The sequence below is a fragment of the Strix uralensis genome, chromosome 7, assembly GCF_047716275.1.
Source record: "Strix uralensis isolate ZFMK-TIS-50842 chromosome 7, bStrUra1, whole genome shotgun sequence".
Classification (NCBI taxonomy): Eukaryota; Metazoa; Chordata; class Aves; order Strigiformes; family Strigidae; genus Strix; species Strix uralensis.
Genome location: NC_133978.1, coordinates 36,960,923 through 36,987,809, shown reverse-complemented (window position 1 = coordinate 36,987,809; position 26,887 = coordinate 36,960,923). Strand labels below are relative to the sequence as shown.

The window sequence follows — 26,887 nt, the reverse complement described above, 5'->3', positions numbered from 1 at the left end:
TAATATAAGACTCATGTTCAAAGACAAATGAATAAAGAATCTCTACACATTGACTTGCAAACCCAACTGCTCTACTGTTTCTTCATTGCCAAGAATGGTCAAACACAGGTTCCAGAATTATGGCTGCATTGCAGACTTCACTGTTGACAGAAGCTTCAAAATGCAAAACCCAGAAAACACAGATTATAAACTTCAGTGGTTTGAGGAAGGAATTCTCAAAGGGATTTAAAGGAGTTAAAATTTTATTCATTGGAAACTTTTTAAAATTCATTCAGTTCACTTTCTTTGTATGTTCCAAACTCTCAGGCTTGTCCTTCAAACATACAAGTGAGAAGCCTCTCACATTTCATTCTGTACAAGTGAATTCTACATCAGATATTTGGTGTTTTTTTTTTTTAAAAAAAACTTCTCAGCCAAAGTGACAAAAGCATCCTAAGAGTCAAGAGGAAAGTTATGTGAACTAGGAAGAAAAAAAACAAGACTCCACTGACATGGATCTCAGCACTGCTGAATGCAGATCATATTTTTGAGAAGTTGACTATCTGCACTGATGTAAGTGCACCGGCCTCCTAGACAAAACCAAGATGTGCAATGCTCGCTGGTGTCAGCTGACAAGGGAGGAAGAGTCTTGTATTGTTGTCTACGGTGTAACACGAAAACAGAAAGGAAGTGTTTTTCCTTCATCACTTATTTCCATGCTTTTTAAAATCAGAAAACGCAGACAATGTCTTGCTGTACAAATTTTAGGTTTGCTAGTAAAGGTTGGGAATTAATACCACTCAAACTCAACATTTCATTAGTACTAATATAGAAAATGTGACTAATATGTACAATGTTAATCACTTTCTCTACTAAAACCAGCCCTGAGCATTGTGCTGGTCCAGAAGGCAGAATGACAATTACGCAATCAGCATTCAATCCCAGTGCAACAGAAGACATTTTTGTATTAAAGAAAGACACACAGAGATTTTGAAAGTTTATTTTTATTACTGTAGTGTGACTGCATTATTATCTAAATAAACTTTTCAATCAATGTTACACTCTATTCTCATCATAAAGGTTTCAGTTGGGGAATGCCACACAGTATTCTGCAACCTTCACGCTCAAAGGTTTATAGAAACATCCAGTATTAAAAGGCCTTTAAAATGTGTTTCTTTTAAAAACATTACATTTATAAATCCAAGTGTATATTAAAGCAGGTTTTTTTCCAGAGACCCATTGACAAACAATTCTACATGATCTGTGAAAGAACAAGTTTGTGTGTGCTTACATTAACTGTAGTAACCTTGTCCATGAATACTGCTACCAAAAACAAGAGTAGGAATTGAGGAGTGTTGGAGTAGTCAATGTGAGTCAGAATTTAGGCCACTGTTAATGACAGTTACTTTCACTCAACTGTTGCTCACCAGTTGCGCATAAGGCAAATTTAGTTGCATACTTATTTTCCCAAGCTAAAGTAACTATTAAGCATTGTTTGTAATACATTGAACAGGAAGTATTTTATGGTGTATGTAAGATGTGGTAAGAAAAAATACGATACATTACAGTTAAAACACTAACTTCTCTATTTAGAGTGACAAAACTCACATTTTCATTTTGTATAAAAAACCCACTGTTGAAAAGCCTAACATTTCAAATTTTAACAGAAATGCTATTTCAGTTTTGAACTAAAAGTCTTATGGAGTTAGAAATGTCCCAGAGCTGGTGCATCTCTAGGAAGGAGTGTACAATACGTATCCACAAATACTCATACATAAGGAGAATCCAATGCACTATTACTTTAGGTAGACAAGCCATGAATTACATTCAAATGAGTGACCTTTTAGATGATGATTCTTTTCACTACTGTGTACTAAAGTTCAGTAGCTCCAACAACTTGGTAAAAAGAATAATTTTGGTTTTAGCCAAGGCTAATTTTCACATGCCACAGTCTTCAATTTGCAAGGGCAATTTAACATCAGCATCCACTCCTCAGCTGTAAAATTTCTCAGTAATAAATAGAAAAGATATATCTCACATAAGAATCAATAATAAAAACAAGTACTTAAATACTGGCACAAAAATGAAAAAAGATGTGATTGGTGGCATTCTTCAGTATCCGGACCATAAGATGTGTTAGCATAAAACGTATCTAATTAAAAAGCCAGCATTTTGGCTTTGCGCAATGCTTTCTTTACCTATTGTTAATCACACATTCAAATAACAAAACAGTAACTGTGGAGACAGCGTTAGCAATCTCCTGAATATTCTGCAGTAGCCTACCTTGCTGCTTTTCAGGTAGGATCTTCTCCCATCCTTTGATCCCATGAACCAGTCAACACAAGGCAGCATTTAGTCCCTAAGGTGTGCAGGGAGCACACACTTAAGAATAACATAGAATACAACAATACCTTGATTGAAAAAAAAGGATGTTTCATGGATTTTTGGAATGTCAGGAGACTTTCATAAGTAAACCTCTTAAAGATTCTATTCCAGACAGTTATGAAAATGACAATACAGTGAACTGATAACAGTAATTTTAAACAGAAAAATTGGATTGAGAAAACACGATGTTCCAGGAAAGAACTGTGTGTTTTGTGATCTATATTTATTCTTTAAATATATTTTTATAGTACAGACTGAATCATTTATACATATAAATACAACAGCAGTGAAGAACTATAAAGATTTGATTTTTAGAAGTAAATGGAGTAGACTTTTACACAGGTATAGAACACTTTCAGCACATTTTAAAATTTGATTTCTGCTATAGTTGAAAAAGTTGGAAATATTCTTGTACAATTTTATCATAGGCTTCTTGCCCCTCATGAAAGTGAAGACAATTTTAACATAAAAATAAACATAAAACAGTTCTTAATCTTGCCTCCACACATTTAACAAAATTTGCTCAAATCACACGTATCAGCTGTTACAGTGATTCAAGAGAAAAATGTATTTTCACACATTTCCACATATTTCCACATTTTCAGTGGAATCTCAGCCTGCTATCAACCCAAATTTCCTCATAAACATAAAATTCTTACTCTTGTGTCACTTCCTCTTTAGGCTGTTTGAGCTCAGTCAGTAACTCTTTACCAGTTTCTCCTGCTTTTGAGGCAAAGAGAATAGCTCCTTGTTTAAAGCCCAGGAGCTTCAAGCTTCTGGCATAATCTGCGTACACAGCATGGATCAATTTATGTAAATGAAGCATTAAGGAAAACACAAATTAATAACAAAATGAAAAAAACTCAGAATCTCTTTTTTTTCTTCTCAGTCTTTAGCTCTCCCAAGCTGAAAATGCTGAACATTGCTGCCAATTGTGTGAATTCAGTATTTTTCAGCAAAAATAAAGACACAAAAGTTGCTTTACATTCTACTATTGAATGCATATTAGCATCTATCAGGCAATATATAGAACGCTATACACTAAAACAGATACGTTTCAGATATGCAGAAGTATCTACCATAATACCATGTCATAACTTTCATAAGAAATTAAGAAATTGTAAGGTCATTAATTAGATCTGGAGTTATCTACATGATGACTTAGTGACTTTTTTAAATTTAAAAGCTAACATCAGTGATGACTCCATAAAACACAGATATTATTTACACATGCATTATTATTTATTGCATATAATACAAAAGTTAGAGCAACTGTTCATTTTCCAGAACACCAGGTTAGATGTGCAGACTGTAGAGTGAGCAATACTTTAGATACCTTTTAAAATACTTACTACATTTTCAGCTCATGTAATCTTGACCTTTAATTTTCTTTGTTTTCACTGTCTCAGAACTGACTCCTTCATAAAGAACTTCAATCACTAAAACAGTATGTTGGTGTATAGAGGGGTTCAATGAAGGGATTTTTTGTCTTAAGATACAGTGTTTAAAAGATAACTGAACCACTGATTTCACTATACAGGCTGCAGTAATAATTTCCAAATTCTGCAAAGATCATTTTATCATCCGTTCTTTTCTCTCCTATGATTATTTTCTTCACTTTTTGTTTGTTTTCCAGTGCCACAGGCCTCACAGAGCATCAGGAGGAGGTAATGTTATGGGTTTATGCAAATTACTCCTTTTCACTTGTTTCCTCATACTTCCTTCAAACTACATAACCTGGAAAATACAAACAGGAACTCCTATTCCTGTGCAGACTAGTTCATCTAACATTGGCTCACACATACTCACGGTGTATGAGTAGACAGATGCAAAAATGGGATTTCAGAAAAAGGATATTTGTATCATCGTTACTTTCCAGTGCCCCATACTTCAGACAAGCTTCAATGAATAAAGCTGCTCTATCGAAGTACCTCATACTGTTAAATGAAAAAAAAAAAAGAGAACAATTTGTTAGGACACAAAACAGCAAACTATTCCAGGACATCACATCAAAACACGTACATACATGCTTTCTAAAATGTTGCACCTAGGTCTGGAGTGGCAAATCTCTTCTGCACTGTGGGCTGAACAAGGCTTCTGATCGTCACCAGGGTTAAATAGTATCACTGTTTAGCTGCCACTACAGCACATACTCACACTCCCACACTGCACACACTGCTCTCTTGCTTCCAACGTTGCTCTGCTTTGCTCTCTGCGCCTTCACACTTCACAGTCCTTGAGCGTTCACTACACCACGACCGCGCTGATTGCTCTCCTCACAGCAGGGAGTGCTGCTACCCTGCTCCCAGGCAGGGTGTAGGAGCAGGTCACACTGTTCCCATGTACTGCCTCGTGCTGCCCTCGCACCCCTTAGCCCGGCGCTGCCCTCTCCCCAAGCTTCTTACATCCCCTCTTCCTCCTTGCACTCAAGGAAGTGACATTTGATGCAAAATTTTTGAAAGATCGAGGCTCAATTTACTCAGAAATAATCATAGCTACTATGAAGTGTTACTGCTAGTCAATGAGTGTTAGTAATCTTAAAGCCTCCAGTAAATTTAAATACTAGTATATTTCCTGAAATTGCAACAAAAACATCAACTCCAGCACATGGGAATGACACATTGCTGAGGTTAAAGTTAATTAAAGAAAAAATGCTAAAATAGAAACAAGTGTCAGAAATCAAACTGCAGGTCCTCTCCCCACCCCTTGACTTCTGAGTCACAAATGCTTAAACAGTAATTTTGGACAAGACAAAATACAGATTGTGCTGTTTCATCTTTACCTGTGCAACATCTCGGCAACTTTTGTAAAGCACCCCAGTGACAAGAGGACAAGAATGGCTTTGGACTTCTGGTTGACTTGTGGAGAGCAAAGGTGATCTACCCAACGCTTTAACACATCAGCACACTCCTCTGAGTTCAAACGAACCTTGGAGAGATAGAAAAGCCAGTTATGAATCCTCAGCTGCTAACTAAAGAAAGCATTCTGCTTCTGGTTCATTTTTTAAAGTGAAACACTTTGGGCAGAAGTAAAAGCATCTCAAATGACCAATTTGATTATAAAAAGTATACTAAAACCCTTGAACAAATACAATATAAAGAAAAAGAAGCAGTATATAGATATAACAAACCCCACTCTGGTCACTAGATATTTACATGTGATTAACATTATTTTTACCATATGGCTTTATTAAAATCTCAATTATCAAGGAGTTAGAAATCTTTATCCTTTACTGAAAACTTAAGGACAAAACATCATTATTTTTCTTCAGAGTGGGATTCACCCATTTAGAAAATCTGAGTATGACTTGTTATCTGCAGAAAGCATAACAGAATCTTTATTTAAAGACATTGAAAGATCATCCTTACTGTCTCCTTATAATTTGGAGAATTAATGCTGTGCCTAGGTACTTTTACTGTAATTACGTCCGCATATCAAAACAGAAGTTGATGCAAATTTATGTGGTTGGTGGTAACTTGGAAATCAGCACACATGGTACACGGAGCTCAGCAATGGAGCTCAGCACAAAGTCACACTCTAATTCCTTATCCACTTCCACTTGCAGGAGTATTTTTTTGTAGTTTATTATGAACTCTGTACTGCTGCAGCTATATGCAAGCTCACAAACTATTGCTCAAAAATTAGAAAATGGAGTATTCCAACCATTTATAGGCCCCAGTCTTCTCATGCAGATGACCAGGGCAGACCTCTGTAGTCAGAAGGCTGAAGAACAACCTGTCAACACTGTCTGGATTGGCTTGTTATAGCTTAACACATAGAAAGAACTGATGATGATATTTCAAACTGGTGTTTCAGTTTTTTAATGGGGAGAACTTCAGCACCCTCATCAGCCTCTATTCCTACCTACACTAAGGAGGTCATTTATGTTAGCAAACTGAAAATTGAGAAATTACATACCTTTGCAAGCCATGCTGCACGATTCCACTCGCCATAAGTCTGCAAGTAGCGACAGGCATCAGCAGCCTTATCGATGAGACACAGTAACTGTACACCCTCTGGAAAATAAAAAGCACACTATATAATAAGTTAAGGGAAAGAAGAGTTGCTATATAAGAGTGAGCAGACCATTCATCATCAGAAAAAGGATCTCTATATCCTTGGCATATGAAGATGTTGAAAAACACTAATTTCCACCACCTGGCTCTCCATATAACCTGGGTGTCAGTTATTACATCTTTTTTGTGCTACAAAGCTTAGAAGGACATCACAAAGCTCTCATTTATCCTTCTCCTTAATACAAATGACAAGGAGTTCACTGGACATCTCATCATAAAGAGATAATGATCTCTGCAAGTCAAATAAACAGATTTCATAAATAATCCATTATTTTAATTTAATGTTGTCCATAATGTAATTATTAACAGTGAAGTGTTAATTGTCCACAGGGTGGAAATCCTCTTTTTGTGCAAACAATTGCTAAAAGAATTACTCCAGAAATAAGTTTTCCAATGAAAATAAAACAAGTTGAACTTTATAACTGAGTTACTGATCATTTTTGTGTTAACTGCTCTAGGTAGTGTGTTGTAACATATGCAGCATATAAGATCTATTGCAACAGGACTTTCTCCTCTCCCATCTCCATTAGCAGCCTTAATAATGATCAGAATTACTAGTTTGGAAAATTCAAGTCAGATTTTACCTGCAAGCTTTCCATTGGCTATCATGTTGGTTGCCACCAGTTTAATGGTACTTTGAGATGGACCTGATGAGGTGACAGTTGTGACCAAGCAAGCTTTGAGCGAATCGCAGTAGTAATGTGCATTCTCTGAACTTGTTTCTAACAATAGTTGTACTGCTCTGTCAGTCTGGCGAGAGAAAAAAAAAAAACCACAACTTTGACCACAACATACTCATTTTTAAACAAAAGTCTTCATATTTTTACCCCTTTTAAGACATGGAACAAGTAACAATGAAAGTTATTCTAAAACAGGACACAGAAATATCTACTAGTATAGCAATAATTAAGATTCTATTTCAATAAAGCATTGTGAGTAAGGACAGCATTTAAACGCCCGTCATGAATATAATGCTTAATCACCCGCTAACATTTCTAGAAGAGGTCAAAGAAAACTTTAGTTCAGAATGTTTATTTCCTTGTTTACATAATCTTGTGCAGAGTTACAAAAGGAAGAGAAGCAAGCAGAGAAGAAATAAAATTGTAAGATGCAGAAACTGGCCAGGATGTCAAGGACTGATTCAATACTTGGTATTTTAAAACAAAGGTAGAATTCATCCATTTAAAATGTGAGCTACAGCTGAGCACCTAGCCAGTGGGGCTCATTACACTGCCTGCAGACACCTGTCTCTGAATCAAATGAATCACTGCAGACATGTCATCTCTGCCTGTTATTAAACACCTAACTTTTAGAGGTGTCAGTTTGGTGAGGTCAGCCAAGCTGATGGCTTAGATAATTACAGAAATAATGAAAAGCCACATTAAATACATATTAAAATACAGTGATTCAATAAACAGGCATTTTTAAACTTCTATAAACTGGCATTTTAAACAGATGATCTACAGACTAAATATTTCTGGCATCTTTACTGGTAACATTTGTTGACATGCTCAAACGTACACAGTGGCATCATTTAGAAATCATTTAAGTTTGAACTAGTAATACCAAAGCTATTTTTGGAAATGGATGCAGCACAACTGCATTAGTAGGGGACAGCTCATGATATATACTGTACAAATGCAACAATATTCTTATCAGGGTCTCAGTGAGCAGCTCTGCATAGTGTCTCAGGGCTCAGTACAGATCTCCCAGAAGCTTAGGTACGTCCTTTGTTACCTAAAATGAGAGTTACCCCAAAGATGTTAAATTTTAGTTATTTCTGGGAAACTCAAAATGTAATTTTTCTTTTCTAGTCACAAGATGGAAAGAAAGATTTTTATGGGGTTCCCATGAAAATGAAATAGTCTGAAGCCGGTAACACCAAACATTACCATATACCATGTCATTACACAGAGTCTGCAGTGTAATAACATAGTAAGATAGCAAAAAGTATGCACTGGGTGAATAAAAGTATGAAACAACATATATATTAGTAGACAAAACATTACTTGAATAGGAGAAGTACATAAAATGGACAGGGAAGAAGAATAAAAAATTCAAATATTACCCACAAACCTGGCCCAAGAGAAGAAGTTGATCAGCACATTTCCTGGTATGATCATACGTTGATCTCTTCACTTCCTGGAGATTTACCCTTTCAAGCTGGAATTTCTGCACAAAGAAGGAAAAATATTTTAAATGTAAGACTACCATAAGAAATAAACCCCAAGCATTTAAAAGATACAGAAGTATTTTGAGAGTTTTTGGAACACCTCATATTTTTAAATAATAGGGAGTGGTTTAATCCAGTGGTATGTTACTAATAAAAGTGAAATAAGTATAGTGAAAACCTGTAAGATAATAGGGAGGTTACAATGCTGAGCATTCATTGTGCTGATGACATTCTTATCAAATATATTTTTGAACTCCTTGAAATACCTGGAAGTAATAATTTTCACACAGTATGTCGTAGCATATATCCAAGGGATTAACCAACTGTTCTTGAAGGATGCCTGTGTCTGTTGGTTTTGCAGGCTTTTCCTGGGATAAACTGTGCAAATAGTGGGCAGCAATAGTCCAGAAATGCAGTTCAGATTCATCCCCATACAGCCTGAGAAGATACAAATCAGGATGTGAAACATGTTTGTACTTTTTCACATGCCACATAAATATATTATACATTTAAAATATCTTTTTACAAAGACCATGCATTCTCATGGGCACCACAAGTACTATATATTGTCAATGGGACAAACTGCAACAAAAGATTAAGGAATAACATTCAGCAAGTAAGATAAGAAAGAGGTTGGCCAAAAGACTGTTACAATAATAATTAAACTCAGTAAATGATCAGTATATAAATATATGGAAATTGAATTTTTATTATTATTTTACACTTAATCACTAATATCCTCTTTCGGCTACAAGAAAGTTAACTAAGAATAGTTTGAAAAACACCTCTGCACATAGAGACTAAAATTAGCTACACTTTAGGTAGAAGAACAACACAGAATAAATACATTTGAAATAAAAACCAGGCCTTCGCCTGTTTACATCAAATCTAACATGTGGTTTGAAGTTCTGAATTACATTTTTGGGCATTGTACAACTAAATGTAATGTAGTTAGCAGAACTATTCTTACAAAAGCACCAGCAAGACTGAAGGAAGTCTTCTACATCCAGCAAGCAAATAAAACTAAGTATTTCAGTAAGGTAACATTTCCATTGTCAGTCCTGAAAACACTCTAATATGTGGTAACAAAGTACTTTAGGAATTGCACTGAGTTAAAGGAGAATTAGTTGAGTACTTAAACTTCAGCACATTCATATGAATTAATAGAATCAGGACTTTATTAGGAAACATTTGATATAGTTATCTGAATCTCTACTACCTGGCAACTAGGAGACATCTTTGCAAGAGAGTAAAATCCGGATCAAGCAAAAGTTTCTTTATGTCACTGCAAAAAGAGAAAGCCAAAATAAACTGTAAAATGCTGTGCAAGTTTGTTTGTTTGTTTTGGAACACAAATAGGATATATAACCTACAAATTGAAAACAAAACAAAACATACACAATTTCTTTTCTGAACTGAAAAAATGCATCTATCAAAACAATTACAACACAAAGTACACATCATTTGAAATAGAATTGATCTCACAAATCACCCTACCAGTTCAAATACAAATAGTGAGTCCATCAGGAACCCCTTATTCTTGCAATAAAGGGAACAACCACAAGGGTGTACATGAAACTATAAATTAGTCTGCAGTGATTCTACAAATTACAAGATTAACTTAATTGCAAATAATTTTGCAACTATGTAGTGCCATAGCACAAAAGGACAAGAGGAAAATGGAAAAACTTCTGTTTACTAGCTTCAAATATAATTTTAATAGTTTAAATGGAATGTCAAAATCTGTTTTCTGTGTAAGCAGAACCATCTGCACGAACAGTACTCTGCAAGCATATCTTCAATAAAAGATCTTTAGAATTGTTTGTCTTGTCTTCCTCAGAGCTTAAACACCTTAACAAACCTTGGAGTATTTAAGTAGTGGTGTCCAATATAGTCTGGACCAACATCAAAGAACCATACATCACTGAGAAGTACTGAATAAAATATGAATGCTCACTGGTCAATTACAAATTATATATTAACCCCACTCAGTATCTTTAAATCTCTAGTTGCCAGCCACTAGTATGATAAGTCAATGTTAAAAATTCAATACTGACTTCCATCACACTTCATGTATTCAGAACAGTATATTTTGACTGTTGAGTCAATATTTAACAAACTACTTTGAGATAGTTTGCTTATTTAAAAAGGATATTTTTAGACTGCATTATGATTTATTTTTAATTAGAAAAAATAGAAATAAAATTTTTAAATCTTCAATAAAATGAATAAAATACCACCCTTAAAGTTATATAAAAATTAACTGTTTAGAATAAAAGCTGTCCTTACTCAAGCTTATCTTTATCTTTCTAAAAAAAAAAAAAAAAGCATACTTTCTTCATTAAGTTGTGAATTGTCACTAATTTAAGTTTTTAAGTTTTAAATTAAGTTTGCCTTCTCTGAATTCACTAGCTTTCTCAAATATTAATAGGAAAAGTCTTACTTGGACAACGAATTCAACTGCTCTTGAAGAAGGTTTTTAATATTTTCATTCTCTGGATAATCGCTGCATGAAAAAAAAAAGAAAAAAGGAAAATGTTTTCTATATTACCAAAATTACAGAATTATCTGAAATGGAAATTACTTGTAGTAGAAAAACACAAAAACATATATGGAAACAATCTTTCATATTCTTATGGTAAGCCATTCATGCAAGATTCTTTGTCTAATTACTAGCTGCAAAATAGTAATGAAAGATTGGTTTTGCTTTCTCTCATCCTCTGAGTCAGTGCCACCAATCCTTTTTTTCCCCACTTTTATTCATTAACCTCAAAATTAATGAAAAGGACAATGCCTAGCCCATTATCATGTGACCGCCAACAGTACACAAACACAATAAATGATAGAGAAAGGTGCTCCTACTAGGATGTGAAGCATGGCTTACTAAAAGCAGACAGGACAGTTAGACTATCACTTTCAATTACATTTTAGGTACCAACACTGACTATTCTTGCATTAACTTCTTGAATAAAGAGAACATACAGTTGTTTTCTGAAGTGATATAACCTGTAAATGACAAAAATATTGCCAGTACCTTAAAGTAGACAGCGGTTTTCAATAGCCAACTGAAAGTCAACAGAAATAAAATACTTGACCTTAAAGCCTTTTCTATTTATTATTTCTAGTAATAAATAGTGAAGCTATTATCTTTTTGGCTGTCCCAGAGAGTGAGGAAACTTATAAGTCTGACAGTTATTTGCACAGAAAGGCTAATAAAAGATGTAGGATTTAAAAAAAAACAATAGTATTTTATATATAGACATATATTTCTTCTTACATGTTTATAATATCTAGAGAATATTTCTCATCCCATGGCTGATGCAACAAGAATGCTTTTAAAGCTAATGAAGCCCTTGGAACAAGCAGATAGGGACACCATGCAGGTTCTGAAACAAAAGGAAAAGATTCATTGTTGAGTGGCTACTGTGCAATAACACTGTGCTCAGTAACCATAAAATATACCACCTTGTTTGCAAGCAGCAGAAGAAAATCATAAATCACAGTCTTTTCATATATACAGCATGGGTTACTAGACATAAAAGCTTATCTTTACACTCAAGCAAAAGCATTTCATAGAAGGTACAGGGTTATCAACCATGCTCAAATGAGAATTTCAGGACATTCCATATTGAGACTTCTGGAATACATTATTCTGGCATTAAGTAGAGCTGTATATGATGATTACTGCTAATACAAGGACATGCTAGAAAATAAGTACGCTATACCAAAACGTACCATAATGCATGTTTTACTTTTACTTTGCAATCGTAGTTTCTACAGTGTATTACAAGGATTAATATCCATCATCCGAAAAGTATGCTGTGAAGTTTAATACATATCTATATTAGCAAATAAATAAGATGAAAATTATAGTACTAACTGTTGTCATACAAATTTAAAAGTCAGTAAAAGTCTGGATTCAGTACAAAGTTTGGATGATATGCAGTAAATGCTACCCAGTAACTTAGGAGTAAAACAAGACTCAACCAGCTACATCATTAAATATTCAGCAATTCCCTGTACTTCATATGCACCGAATGATGTCGAAATCTTGTAAATGTGATTTTGTAATTAAAACATTATCACAGTGTAGAGGCAGGACAGCTAAATCACAGGCAACCTTAACCCTGGCATATTCTAATTTCAGTGTGCTTGGTTTTAGAACATTAATTTTTATAGCTTAATAGAACATTCATTTCATAGTAAAACTAGCTGTGATAAATTATGTGTTTATTCAAACATCCCACACCATGGCTCCCCACATCACCATTTTTTGTGATTTTTTGGTGATTTCTTACATATGTCTTAGTCAGAATATGTGTTTTAAGGAAATTGTATGAGTAAAGGTGGGATTGACCAAAAAGACCAAACCAAAAGCAGTTATTTGGAAGAACAGTAATAAAAAATAGAAAAATATAGCTTAGTTAACTATTTAAATAGTTAAATATTTAAATTCCCTTCTTAAACATATGGCAAAAAAAGTTAAACAGCACTAATATTGCTATTTTAGAGTTCAGTGGGAAAATCTACTTTGAAAAGCAATGAATCAGTCTACAAACTGTCTTTGATATCTGGAATATCAGAAAAAACATTTTCACACGTTAACAAATGCTTCAAAATCGTGTAATGAATATCAGTGATGTAGGTACTGATACCCAATTGATGTACTGATGCTCTTTAGGTCAACTTGCTAGACATCCATAAAAAAAGCTCTTATTTTGTTAATTTATATTCCAATTAAGATATTAAAAAGTATAGTTTATTTGGGAGATTAAACCTGTACCAAAAAAACACCCATATTCCCTAAGCCTACAAAATTTATCTGCATCTATGAAAACCACTATAGACACCTAATCCTCTACATATGACAATTCTCTGTTCTAACAGAAATGCTGAACATTTTTATGGTCCATCTTCAAAGTGAAATATCTAGCAGTCAATAGCCAAGAGAAATCAACATACCTATTAAGTCCTGTTCATCCATTCTAAAACACGATGGTTTCATGGACAAGTCTAGAACTCTAATGCACCCATCATCTGATGCCAAAACCACTTTGTCTGAAGTGCACCAGTCCACATCCAGGATTCGGAAATTAATGTTTCTTCCACTTCTTAAACTGCTCACCATTTGTACCTTGAAAAGTTGAGTTGTTTTTCATTTTTAGTAGGCTCTCCATCACACAGTGTAAGACTCTGTCACATGCCCATGAGGCACACCACAAAATTTGCAATAAAAGGTGAAGTTAGTCATAAATCATTTTAACGATAGTCTCTTCTGAAGAGTAGGAAATTTAGAAACCTTGGAGTAGGGCACATGGTTGCCCTGAAACAATACTTTTTCCCAGTTGAGAGCTGAGAAAAGATCCTCCTGAGCATAGCTTTACAGCTGCCTTTTTGTTATCTTTTCTGATATAAAATTTCCATGGTAAACTGGTGGAAATTTACACTCCTCCTTTAATTCCAGACCCTGATCTAGCATACATGCATCAAGGCAGAAGTGAGGTTCTCAGTAAGTCATGCTCTTCATAAACATACACCTTCTCGATAAATCCTTAACTCGTCTAGAAATATAGACATACTATTAACATAGAATTACAAGAATAGGATGATTTATTGTCCACAAACAAAACAGAGGTAAACAAAAGGTTGTAAACCAGACTTTTAACCACAGGTCAGTAGTCAGACATTTTGCAACCTTTCTGTAGCATCACAGAACATTACAATTGTTAACATAAGGAAACATTAACGAAGCATCCGCAGCAATCAACATCTATTGTTTCCTTTTACTTGTTCTAGGGCAAAGCATGGAGTTAAAGAGTTGTAAGGTACAACAGCTCTAGAGCATGATTAGTCTTAGCAGTAAGAGAATTAGAGAAAAATGTGGAAATATCGGCTAACTGGTTGTAGGCAAAGGTGAAGTTCTAAGGAGAGGATTATATGGATATAATAAGGGAGACTATAAAATATTTCTACAGCTATTCTGAAAGATTTTCAGCTGAAAATGTGAATTATTTTTGAATGCTGTCATGTGGGAAACTCTTTCCCTTGTCCCAGAAAACGAGAGGGAACAGCTACAGGAGGAGTATCCTACGGCATCAAAACTACTCAAACGTCTTTCAAGGAGAGACTCATGGGATAATATTCTATGCTGCCTACATAATTCACAGCTGTTCATATCTGCTGTCCAACTCTATCATAAACAGAGAGTTTCATATCGCTCAAATTAAGTGACTGAGCGCTGGTGCTCATTACAAAGTGAACAGAAAAACATTAAAAATCCCATTTCATACCCTCATACCCTGAACTTACTCAGAGGGGGGCTAAGTTAAACCAATACAATTATCCTTCCTTCCCCATGGTAACTATAATCCCCTAAAAGACCTATGAAACAAACCCCAGAAGATTTGTGAACATTACTATAGAATTTCTGAGTAGATGAGAAGCTAGACAATGTTAATTAACAAGTGTCTAGCTTTCTGGTATTCCCTAACAAATTAAATCCACGCCCTGAAGAATACATACCCTTGACTATGCACAGAAGTTAAGACACTTGTAGTAAAAACACTCTTGTCCACAGATTAAATGCTAAGATTGAGGACTCGCCCTTAAATTTTCAATGTTAGCCTCAAAAATATTACAAGAGAATGACAAAGAGTATCCTGGAAATTTTGTCAGCTTTATGAGTGAAAGGTACTTTTCATTGATGACAGCTTAAAAATGCTTGATAGGAACTAAACGTCTTCTGAGAAAACCCATACAACTTTATCATACAACTGTTGGCAAGAAATCATGACTGAGTAAAACTTAATCCCCGACTTGTCCTGATTTTCAGAAGTAATATGTGTGTTTTGCTAAGAAGTGCATATCAAAACAACACATGCATACCTCTTTTGAATCCCAAATTTCTGCTCCATCGTTGTACATTGCCATAAGTTTCTGATTTCCTTTCCCTGGGGCAAAACGTATCTTCTTCACCCAGCTTCGGTGTGTAGGAATCCCCCTAAGAAAAGCACAAGATTAGTATCAATCTTTTTATACCTAATATTGTGGGTAGTTGAATCCTTTCAGTGAATGTTGCAGAACCTAATATTGTACAGATTAAGAAGGAGAACAATCTATCTATCTATATACAAACGACTATCCAAATTATGAAAACTAAAAAGATTAAATGCTTGAAACAAATACTACAATACTTAATGTTTTATCAGAAGTCATTGCAGATGTAATGTAAGAAAGGTATCTAGCTATTTTAAAAACTTTGATAAAATGTTAATCTTTTGTGTTTTCAGATGGAGTAAATGTAGAAAATTGTAATACAGCAGGCATTTTTCTGAAATTTTATTCTCCTCAAAACACCACAGATGAACAAAAATGAGGGGAAAAAACATTCTAACACTCATTATCTCATGTTTGTCCGACTTAATTTGCATTCATACCTAGATACTCTAGCTTTCAAATCCCAGAAGTTTAAGTTTCCATCAACATCTCCAAGAACCAGGATATCCCCTTTCCAGGCAATACATGTAATGCTACCCATACTTCCCTGGAAATATTTAAGAAGCAGAACAAAATCTTGTGATTAATAGAGCCAAACACAGGAACAAACATTTCAACATTAGGTTGTGGGTTTTTTTAAAATATTATATGACATGATAGACCAAATTCTGCTCAGTTGAAACCAGAAACAATTCTATCACATATAAGCATTTATCAAGTCAATCGTATTTGCTTCAACATGCTTCAGAACACATTTCCTTGCAAGAAATTTTGGGTTTAAAGCAATGGAAATCACTTCTCTATCTCTTGTTGCAATGAAACACCAACATGACAGACCTCATTAATCACCATACTAGCATATACTGAAGTAGGAAACAAAAAATAAAAAGAATTCCTTTCTGCAAGTTCAACTTATCAAAGCTTTCGAGAACAACTGAAAAAAGAAAGACTGTTCTTCAGAGTAACTGGGAAAAAACCAAAACTCACAAGAGTGCTCTGGCCCACTCAAGTTGTCCTTATTATGTAAGATAAAATCCATTAACAGCACACAGGCACATTTCAATAACATCCTCTTTGTTATTCAAGCTTTTTGTATATGCTTTACTAAAATTTATTCAGAAAGCAAATCAGGGCCTATGAAGATTCTAACTTATATAAAAATAATTTATTTCAACAGTGCTTTCAATAGAAAAACTGTAAGATTGTGAAAACAAAACTGCTACTGTTTTTGAAGTTGGAATTTTTATTTCATATTTCAGACTACTGCATTAATGACCACTTGACACTACAATGCATTTCCTGATTTTTTTTCTGGCAATCATAGCTAAGAAAAAAAATTAAAGCATCAATGATACAGAAAATTGGAACTCACATCAGGAGGAATTCTTGCACTGTCTTTTACCGAGTTTCCTTCTACTGTGAGATGATAAACCTGCCCATCAGCACCTGTAAACACAAAGTGCTCTCTGGCAGAAATGTTCTGGCTCAGTTCCGATTTACTTTCAGCTTCCTGTAACAAGCTTTAAAGAGAACACAATGAGCACAAGTATTTCTTTCTTGAAATTAGAATTGCAAGGCAAATTCCCCCTAACTAATGCACAGATGCAGCACAAAAATGCATATATCCTTCAAAACAATTTATGCAGAAGCAACAGTTAACTCATTTATATACTTATAGAAATGTTTAGGGGCAAATAAGATTTTTACTTCAAGAACCAGGCAACTAATGGACTGCTACAGACACGTGAGAGACGCAGCTACACTGTTTCTCTCATTCAGCAGTAAATCAAAGCTCCACATTTAAAAGCTAAAGGAAGCTTTGCCCAGTATGTGATCAAGAATCAGTTCCAAAATATTCTGTTCTACAGAACAATGGCACACGGTGGAAAAACAACAACTGATGCAGAGTAACATTATATCAGAATGAGAAATACCTGATCACAGAAGATTCCACACTGCTAACTTCAGTATCTGATGCAACTGTCTGCCGGGCCATGGCCTCACGAGCTGCTAACTGCTTCTTCCTCAGGCTTTTTAAGTTATGAGAAGGTGACCACTCCTGTGAAAAATTGCCCAGGAAAAAAAGGAAAAGACAAATGTTTACTCCCTGAATTTACTGGCGATAATGATTTCAATGAAGATTGCTTTTTATGATACCTCCCTCCATCACCCAAGGAGCAGACCACATTTTTCCACCAGTATCTCCTTTTTTCTTGCCTCTACTTTATGACAGATGAAAATGGAAGGGTAAAAGCACTTATTTGTACACTACAGATACAGTAACATTTTGCTGCAAAATTTCTCATGGATTTTTATACTATCTCAACATATTACATTTAACAAACAGTAAGTAGCAGATTTTCACTCCTTACCAAAGCGGTCGCTGTAGGGAAGTTTTTAGACATTTCTCTAAGCAGAGTACATGTTCTGACATCCCAGATCTCCAATGGCTTGTCTTTAAATACTACAGCTAGATACTGCCTAAAACAAATAAGAATTTACTACATCAGAAGTAATAATTCCGTTTTAATTTGAGCATGTTACTTCACATATGTTGTTCATATCAGCACTCCGGAAACCCTCAAAAACTAAGAGGAAGCACAATAAATTAATTTGGCTCAAATCCCACTCTGAAACTTGTGATTTCCTGGAGTTACTGAGGTGCAAAAGAGTATCTGAAAAAGAGTCCTCCTTCAAAGCTAAAAGAATTAGGAATTTCTGTCAGGTGGTACTGCTCAATTACTGTAAAGGAGACAAGGGAAGTAATTCAGAGAAAGCAGCAGCACCTCTAATTTAGCCATATTCAGCCCGACTTGCAGTGATGACTGCACAAGGTATCAGAAAGACATACCCAGACTGTAGGTTGGACAGACTTTTTTTCTCTATTCCAGACGCATGCCACTATCCTAATCCAGTGACAAATGAACATAAAATCCTCTTACACTAAACCACTTGTCAGTCATGTCTTCAGACCTTTTGTCTGTGGAGCTAGAGGAGTAAAACACCTTCAATCTACCACTTCACATTTAACCTGAAAATACAGAAAGGCCCTAGAGCTATGTACCCTTTGCAACTGCATTAGTCTCTATTCAAATGAACTATCCTTTCTTGTTCTCACTCAACATTCTAGTCTCTTCACCTAAGCCCACAGCTGTTCTTAATTTTTAATATATTAATAAGACCATTACATGGTTGAACTCTTCCAAATTCTCTGGAACAAATACAGACTTCTGAAAATATTCGTATGCAAGCTAAAGAACATTAAATTTTTGCCTTCACTATAAAGAAAAAAACTTCTACAATTTAGACACAATGCCTTATTAAATTCAACACTATAATTTTATTTACACAGGAAAGTAAAGTAATCTTACAGAGTACTGCTGTTATTATTTTTGATACTATGAAGACCAGGGGTCTCCTCACAGGCCTGATCGTAAATTAAGTAGGATTTGATGGCAAACAATTTGGTCATTTATCAGCTGACTTCTCAAACAACTAGGCTTCACATCTGGCTTTCCAGCAGATAATTATTATAAAGGTGTGAAATACATACTTAGAAAAATTACTAAACAAGTGAAAAATCATCCCACCTTTGATGCCAAACTTCTAGTTTTAAGTGAGGCTTAAGTTCTAGAAAAGGGAATTAACTCATAAAATAATCAAAGTTGACAAAAATTGTTCAGCACTTTTATTCTCCCTAATATTATCAAAATGTCTGTTCAGTGAACACAATTCTTAAAAGAACTAAAATGCTAACAACTGATCTTGCAATGAGATTGGATCCTGAAGTGACAAAGTCAACCACAGAAACATTCACAGCTTTTGCACTTTGAACTAATATTCTAAAGCAATTTTCTCTTGATGTTGCTGCACATTTTTCTATACTCTCTGGAGTGTTTTTTCCTGGAATTTCTATTATTTCTATTAAGTCATGAGGACCTTCTTGCAGTAAAGTAAAATGCATAAACTTCACAAGGCTAATTACTTACTTTAAATGAGACACCTTTATCATTTCAATAGCTGGCTCGTCATTGCCTCGCTCCCCACGAAATGCGATGCTCCTGCCTGGAATAAAAAACAAGATGGGAGAAAACAGAAATAGTTACTAAACTAAATGTAAATATAGAAACAGTTTGTAAACTATTCTGTTTATAAGCAGAAATGGTTTACAAACTGAACTAGAACATCACCAAGCCGTATCTTACATTATTCTTTCACTGTTGAAGTTTTACTGCATTTCAAAGGACTAAATACAAACTCTTCTGTCCAATATAATACCTGACTCGCTTCCAGAACACAACCACTGAAAGTGATGCATCATCAGCATTATGGAAATACAGAAAGAGAGCTCAAAGAGTTATTATCTTCTACTCAAAGCCAATGAGATATACTCTCAGTTCCCCAAGGAGGAAATTCATGAGTAGATTTCAAGTTTTGTAAGATAAATTAATTCTGCCATAAACTAAGTCTGAAAGAATTTCCATGGTGAAGTACTAATTCATTCTACACTTAGCAAAACCATTCTCTCTTTCCAGCTAAAAGAATAAACCCTGAGAACTTATAAGCTTATCCCCAACAGTTTTCACCCAACTGTATAAAGTGTTGCAGAATTAAAGATGTTATACGTATCACTACAATAAATAATGATCTACAAACACCAGGGTATTGCAGGAGCTCCTATGAAGTTTCATTGCCCTTAGCTTTGAAGGAAAATTCAAGTTTTCAAACTTTAGCCACTCTTGAGGCTGCTCATAGCTAAATTACTTATCTTAGACCAATTATGTGAATAAATCTAGTTATCAGCAATGCTAGTTAGAGCTCTCAAGTCAGAGACCAGGCTACAGGAAACCTTTCAGCTCTATTTTCTTCATTAGTGAAGAAACACCTTAGGAATTTTCTTCCTTATTTTTGTTCAGAAATGTAAATGAGAATTGCATCAAAGTGCTCATGAAGCAAATACAAATCAGCACAGTTTTCCTAGCCCTCAAATAAAAAGTTGGGCTAATAAGTGATGGGAGAACCAACAATCAAACAGTTAACTAGTCATGGCTTTCTTGTAAGCTTTAAAAGAGGAAATGTAACATTTTTCAAACAAACCATATGCTAAGGTCTCAGGTATTCACATTTACTTGAAAATTGGTTGCCTGCAGAAATACTGAACCTTTTATCACTTACATTTATAAATTATTCCATACTGGTTTACAAGCTGAGTGAAAAATCAAAATCCTATTAAAGTACGTATCTTTTTTGCTTTGATTTTAAACAAATGAACAAAAGACATTATATGGAAAATAATTACAATAATGTCATGTGAAAAGAATAGCCTCTTTGTGCAGCACCCTGGCAATACAAAAACTGAGTCTTTTCCATAAGCTTAAAAAAAGAACAATAAAAAAAAGAATCACTTTATACTACATAAAGCAATTCAGAATTAGCCATGTGTTACAAGATTCAGGTTCTTCAATTAGAAATTAAATGGCTCCAGGTTTTCACATTCAAAAATAATTTAAAGTTATTGAACTGCTTCCTATTTTGGGCTGTCTAATCTACCAAATTATACCTCCTAGTATTGTGCAAAATATTGAGTTCAATCACAAATACATTTCTCTTCCATTATAAGGCCAGAATAGCTGAAAACCACAAATAACCTGTTAATTTTGCTATCAACAGCATCTTTTAAAAAGTTCTCTATTTTTTAACCCTTCTAATTCTTTACAAAAGTATCAGATTTTATTATTAAAATACCCATGTGACATTCATACACGCACTCAAACTCTGGTCATGCACCTGGCCCACCTTGAAAAATTATCTGTTGCTGATACAAACCACAATCAATGGTTCAACACTATTTCAGGTGCACATGAAACCATGGGTGTAGACTGTGACAAAACACATTTGGAAATATATGCATTGTGTGAACAAAATACAACACTAATACCCATGCTCTGTGAATGCTTCTAAACCTCCTGCTGACAAAGATTCATTCTTTTAATAAGTCCAAGCCACAGACATCTTTGCAAAGGTGTTGTTTCAAGTCTGTCTGTAGAGCACCAGATGGAACACATTACGTGGCTTCACAAGGACAGAAAAACAAAACCAGTTAAAAGTCCTCTTTATTATTTTATTTTGTCATGACAACAGAACAAAAAAAAATAGTAAGAACTTATGTTTGTCACTCCCCAGCAAATCTGTCAGCCTCTAGTACAGATTTCTCAGGAAATACTAACCTGTTGGTAGGTCCACGAGCTGCAGCTCATTCCTTACTAGCCCCATATTGTTAGGTGTTGACGTGGCAAAGGAAATAAACCCAGTCAAGCTTATCCACTCAATTCCCCTGTCATCAGAAGAGAGTACATGGAGCATATTAGCCAAAATATTTGAATGGCTAGAAAATAGCCTGGACTGAAGTACGATAATTTTTTTCATGCACATTCTTCAATTTGAAAACAGCACAGCAGTAATTTTCTACACTTTACGGAAATACTATATTTAAGCATAAAAGGAAGCTATGCATTTACAACTATGATATAAAGTTAGTAAACTGAATTGGAGATTTCTTTTCAGAGTACACTAGTTCTTGTTTGGTTGAAACAAAAATTTCAGTTAGAAGCACTGGTAGCTTTAACAAAAATCCCTCACAGATACTCTAGTGCTGAGTGGACTAAAAGCACTGCTCTGATTAAATCAGTAGTTTACCACAGGGGAAGAACTATCAAGTAACTTAAATTTGCCAGCATACAGAAAAATATTCATAAGGATAGCAGGGTGGGGAGACTTGATTCTTTCAGTATAGAAAGAGGAGAAACAAAGATGATCAAAACAAGAGAGGCCCTAAACAGATTTCAGAGGCTACCACAAAAGAACTCAAAACCTGGTAATTTTTTTTTGTTGTTGTGCTTTTAGATCATGCCAAAGTATCCACAAATCAAATTACCTTGAAGTGTTGCAAGGATGTAAAGTTACACTGTATACAACATACTGTCAGCACATATGGATTCTAAGCAAATTCTTGAAATATACCACAGGCCACAAAAGGATAGAAAGCAGCACTAGGTGGTACTGTTCCAAAACAAGACAGTTCTCCGTCCCCATTTCCCACATGCACTTTGTGCCAGCATAAATTGCTGAGTGCTTTATCTGTGAAATAAATCAAGGAACTAATCTAAAAGAAAATTGAGACTGTTCTAATACATACATATGGCCAAGTTCATTTTAACACGGATAAAAGGATTTAGGTTTTCCTCAAATCCTTCAAACACAGATTACTTAAAAACTATTTCTAGGACTACTAAGTCTTCTGTTACATAAATTGTAAAATTATGGTCTGTTTTGCAAGAATACATGTGAAATATGAGAAAGATAAATAACATTATTTATGATTTATTGTAAATCCAGCTCACATTGTACTAAGTAGAAGTTTCCCAAATGCAATGTAGGTGGATGAAAGCAAAAAGCACTCCCATAATATTTTGCACTTATAAGTTACATCCATATTTATCTTTATTTTTTTAGTTCAAGCTTTAAAGAAAATAAGAAACTTTATTCCTAAATCCTCAAGTAAAGTTAAAAATTTAGGACCCAGGCCTTTTCCCACCAGGACCTATGAAAGTTCAACCAATAATTTCAATCAAAATGAGAAGTATTCAATTATTAATTGAAACATTACAAGAATGACTGAATAGAAATCTACAATTGCAGTAATGTGTGACACTTGTAGTCTTGAAACAGTCGTAAATACAGGGAGCTTTCTGAAATGGAAGACATATGAATTGTGACACCTTTCTCATTTTTATCTATTATTCTACTATGGTTTTTGTAAAAAGCACAGAATACTCATAATGCATTGTTATTACCAGTAGTTATTCACCATTTTCATTCAAAGACCTGAGGCATTTTCTACACCTCTTTCATCAGCTCAGATTTAACAGGACAATTCCATTTCCTTTGTTGCTGGCTGGACATCTGTCAATACCAATAAAAACCTACAGAAACCCAAGACACTCATAATCAAAAGGAAACCTTAACTTAGCTAACTGCTTGCACTTGAAAGAATAAAATTTTTGTTATCGTCATACATGTAAATTGACAATCTGGAGACAGTGGTTCAAGTTTTAATGAAGGAAACAAGGAATTACTTCCCTACTGAAATGTCTCCACTTGCAAAATTTCGTAATAAAAGACATCTTTGTCTACTAGAATTAAGGGTTACATTCAGCTGTGAACTATATCTCAGATGGGATCCACTCTTTTAAAACATGAAATTCAGGGATTCTATACAGTCAACTTGTCTCAGTTACTTCAGGGGTAAGATTCAGTTGCTTTAATTAATGTTTCCGACATGAACAAATTACAGAGTGCATTTATGACGAGGCAGGTTCTACTCAAATTAACTGTAAGAATTATAAGAAAAGGAGAAAGGTAAAACTGGAAATCAAACTATATCTTAAAGAAAACGGTATTAAAATCTCAATCATATATCAGAAAATACTCCTGGCCTCAAATTTTATTATCTAAAAAGAATTTTCCTTGTTCTTCAAAAGTATTTGTACGGGCTATATGTCCAAAAGTGAACATCAGCAATGGAATAAGTTTTTACTTTTTAAAAAGAGGAAGGTTAAGAAAAAGAAATTGTTGAACATGGTACATCTGAGATAATGGTACATCTTGTAATGGCTACTTCAGAATTCAGTTCCGAATACAAAGAACTTCACTGCAATGCTGCTTACGCTTGTCAGGCACCACGTATTTATTAATGCAGAGAAATCAACCTAGCACACCAAGCTGTATGACAGAAGGGGCAGGGATTTTTCATTCATCTTGCCCTATGCGAGGAAAGTTTTTCAAGGAGGTGATGAATGTTTGCAAAGCAGTTTCCCAAAGGGGAGTCAGCTTAAATTCAACTGCTAAAACATGGACGTAAAGCAGTAATTTTCAAGTTTTGCCTGCAGGCCATAAACTTTGTTACAGTCAGTGAGATTTAAATTTTAAAAATTAAAGCTGTTGCAATCTTGAACTTGCTGAGCTTCAGCAAAAATGAATGAGAAGCAGCGCTCAAGTCATAGTTATCTATCTATCAGAATATGCAAAAGTAGCAGTGAAAGGCATTGCACCACTTTCCCTGAACTAAAGCTACATTGCAGGCATTTTATTTACATGTCTCAAATACATTCTTCCTCTGTACTGAAGATTATTATCATCTCCTATCTTACAATAGCTGAGATTGGTCTACTTAGAGGCCAGAACAGGTATCAGACTTAGTTATTTCATGGTTCTTCTAATTCCTCTTAGCCATAATAATTATTTGCATTTCTCTCTATCCTGAAGGAAGAAAGACTGACCTCCTGCTCCCTGCTTCTTTCAGCCAGCATAGATGCTATAGTCCCCTTCTGGTTTTTTCCCCTCACTTATGCTCCTAGCAGTGGCCTGGTTGACTTTTCCTCTTTGTGTTCTCTGAAGCACTTCTGCTGCTTCTTGCCTCAGTTCCCTTATAAAAACTAAATTAAACTCAAAGGAAAAGTATTTACTCACATAGTTCTATCTAAACAAATAGTGAAATAGCTAAGTAATAATCACTGATAAAATGAATATTCAAGGTTGCTCATGAGTATGAACTATCTTAAATGGAGGACAGAAAGACAATTCTCCCTCCTCCTAATCACAATACAGAATTGCAAAGTTTAAAAAAATCCAACAGAAATCAGCATGTGACTACATATGTACCTTCTACAAAAGAACACTTTAAACTTCCAAAAAATGCAATTGCTAGCATCTAGACAACTCAGTGGTCATTATTTTAGTACACCCTCTTAAACTACAGAGCACTGAAAACTCTGCTGGTCTTGAGTTACAATTTCAGGGTATTCTCAATTACGTACTAAAATAACGGCATACCCTGAAGGTGTATTTTCAGATAAAACTAAAATAGAGGCATTATGCAATCTATCTGCATTTTAGAGGTAAACTAAGAATTCCCACTGAAAGAAAGACTGTTGCACTCCATGAATATTAATTAAATAAAAATAATCCCTGTGCCTTATTCTACACTGCTTAAAGCGTTCCACTGAAGTCGTAAAAATTATGTAGAAAGTCGCTCAGATCATTAAGACTGGGATTGAAGAAATTAAAACAAATATTTAAAAGACTTACCCAGATAACAGCTTATTGCTAAATAAAATTCCCAATAATTTTAATTTTGTTTTAAAAATACCATTTGTTTGAGGACAGTTGCTAGAAAGACAATCAAGTTTTTCAAAAGTTGCAGAACGTTTATAAAGTGAAAAGCCCAAACTAAGAATACTTCCAATAACATGTGAAGCCTAAATAAAAGAAAGAAATATTTTTTCAAAAGCATATTGCCTCCTGTCTCCCCATCTTAAATTTTTTTAACGTATCCAGCAAGCACCATCTTGAATATTTTGCCATTAGTTAGCCAAAAATTTATGTCACTATGTACACACAAATACGCAGTACAACAGCTTTAAAGCTTACTCTGTTTCTTCTTAGGATGGATAAATACTGAGTATTTGGTCTTTAAAATCTTTAATGATAAAATTATTTTTACTTCAGTTAGAACTAGAACTGTTTCAACAGCAATTTCAGCCCCAAGAGGTCAAAGTAAATAAACCTTGGCCTACAAAACATAATTATTTCAAAGGACACAATCTGTGAGTCACAACAGTTATATAAATAAGCCACTATAATAAAGTTTCTTGTCCTAAAGAGACTTCTTTGTACTACAATGCACTAAAGAAACTGGAAGTAGTCGATATGCATCCTAGATCAGCAGGCATAGGTACAATTCAAATATTTAGTTCAATGTAATTTTCACTCCGATTTTGACAGTGTGTTACTTCTTATACACAGCTAAGATGCTGTTAGGGTAGACTACTCAAGAGGCAATTTTCTTGAGCGTCATTAACAGTGAAGCAAGACGTTAGATGTTTTAGTATTTGTCTCTCAGAAGGATTATAGTAGGAATTAAAATTAAAATCTTACTTGACTTCACAGGAATGGATGCTTAATTCTTTATGTAAGAGTCCACTTGTAAGATGAAACACCAGGACAGACCCATTACTTGTACCTATAAAAAGTGATTTAAAAAAAAAAAAAAAAAAAAGACCCATTTTATTCTCTTCTTCAATACTTTATTGAAAACACAAGATTTACAGCCATTTCCCCTCTCTCTTTTTTTTTTAATACCTGTAGCTATTATATTTTATAATTTTAGAATTTTGATTTCTAGTACTTAAATCACAAATATTAAATCCTTCAAGGTTCT

The 26,887-nt window shown here is 34.5% G+C and overlaps 1 protein-coding gene across 10 annotated transcripts in view; it reads right to left on the bottom strand.

Annotated features, from left to right (window-relative positions):
- Window positions 1-2,566: 2,566 nt before the first annotated feature.
- Window positions 2,567-26,887, bottom strand: part of WDR11 (WD repeat domain 11) — a 44,407-nt gene continuing 20,086 nt past the window's right edge. For all 10 annotated transcript variants that reach the window (XM_074875433.1, XM_074875434.1, XM_074875435.1 and 7 more), the window contains 19 exons: window positions 26,605-26,689; window positions 21,837-21,943; window positions 19,599-19,674; window positions 17,982-18,090; window positions 17,544-17,668; window positions 16,982-17,129; window positions 16,050-16,156; window positions 15,499-15,613; window positions 13,576-13,747; window positions 11,891-11,999; window positions 11,057-11,119; window positions 9,833-9,898; window positions 8,880-9,051; window positions 8,517-8,612; window positions 7,025-7,190; window positions 6,283-6,380; window positions 5,147-5,292; window positions 4,222-4,301; window positions 2,567-3,177 (listed from right to left, as the gene is read on the bottom strand). In XM_074875433.1, coding sequence (XP_074731534.1) covers window positions 3,020-3,177; window positions 4,222-4,301; window positions 5,147-5,292; window positions 6,283-6,380; window positions 7,025-7,190; window positions 8,517-8,612; window positions 8,880-9,051; window positions 9,833-9,898; window positions 11,057-11,119; window positions 11,891-11,999; window positions 13,576-13,747; window positions 15,499-15,613; window positions 16,050-16,156; window positions 16,982-17,129; window positions 17,544-17,668; window positions 17,982-18,090; window positions 19,599-19,674; window positions 21,837-21,943; window positions 26,605-26,689 — 2,198 coding nt within the window. In that variant the 3' untranslated portion in view covers window positions 2,567-3,019. The remainder of the gene's footprint in view (window positions 3,178-4,221; window positions 4,302-5,146; window positions 5,293-6,282; window positions 6,381-7,024; window positions 7,191-8,516; window positions 8,613-8,879; window positions 9,052-9,832; window positions 9,899-11,056; window positions 11,120-11,890; window positions 12,000-13,575; window positions 13,748-15,498; window positions 15,614-16,049; window positions 16,157-16,981; window positions 17,130-17,543; window positions 17,669-17,981; window positions 18,091-19,598; window positions 19,675-21,836; window positions 21,944-26,604; window positions 26,690-26,887) is intronic.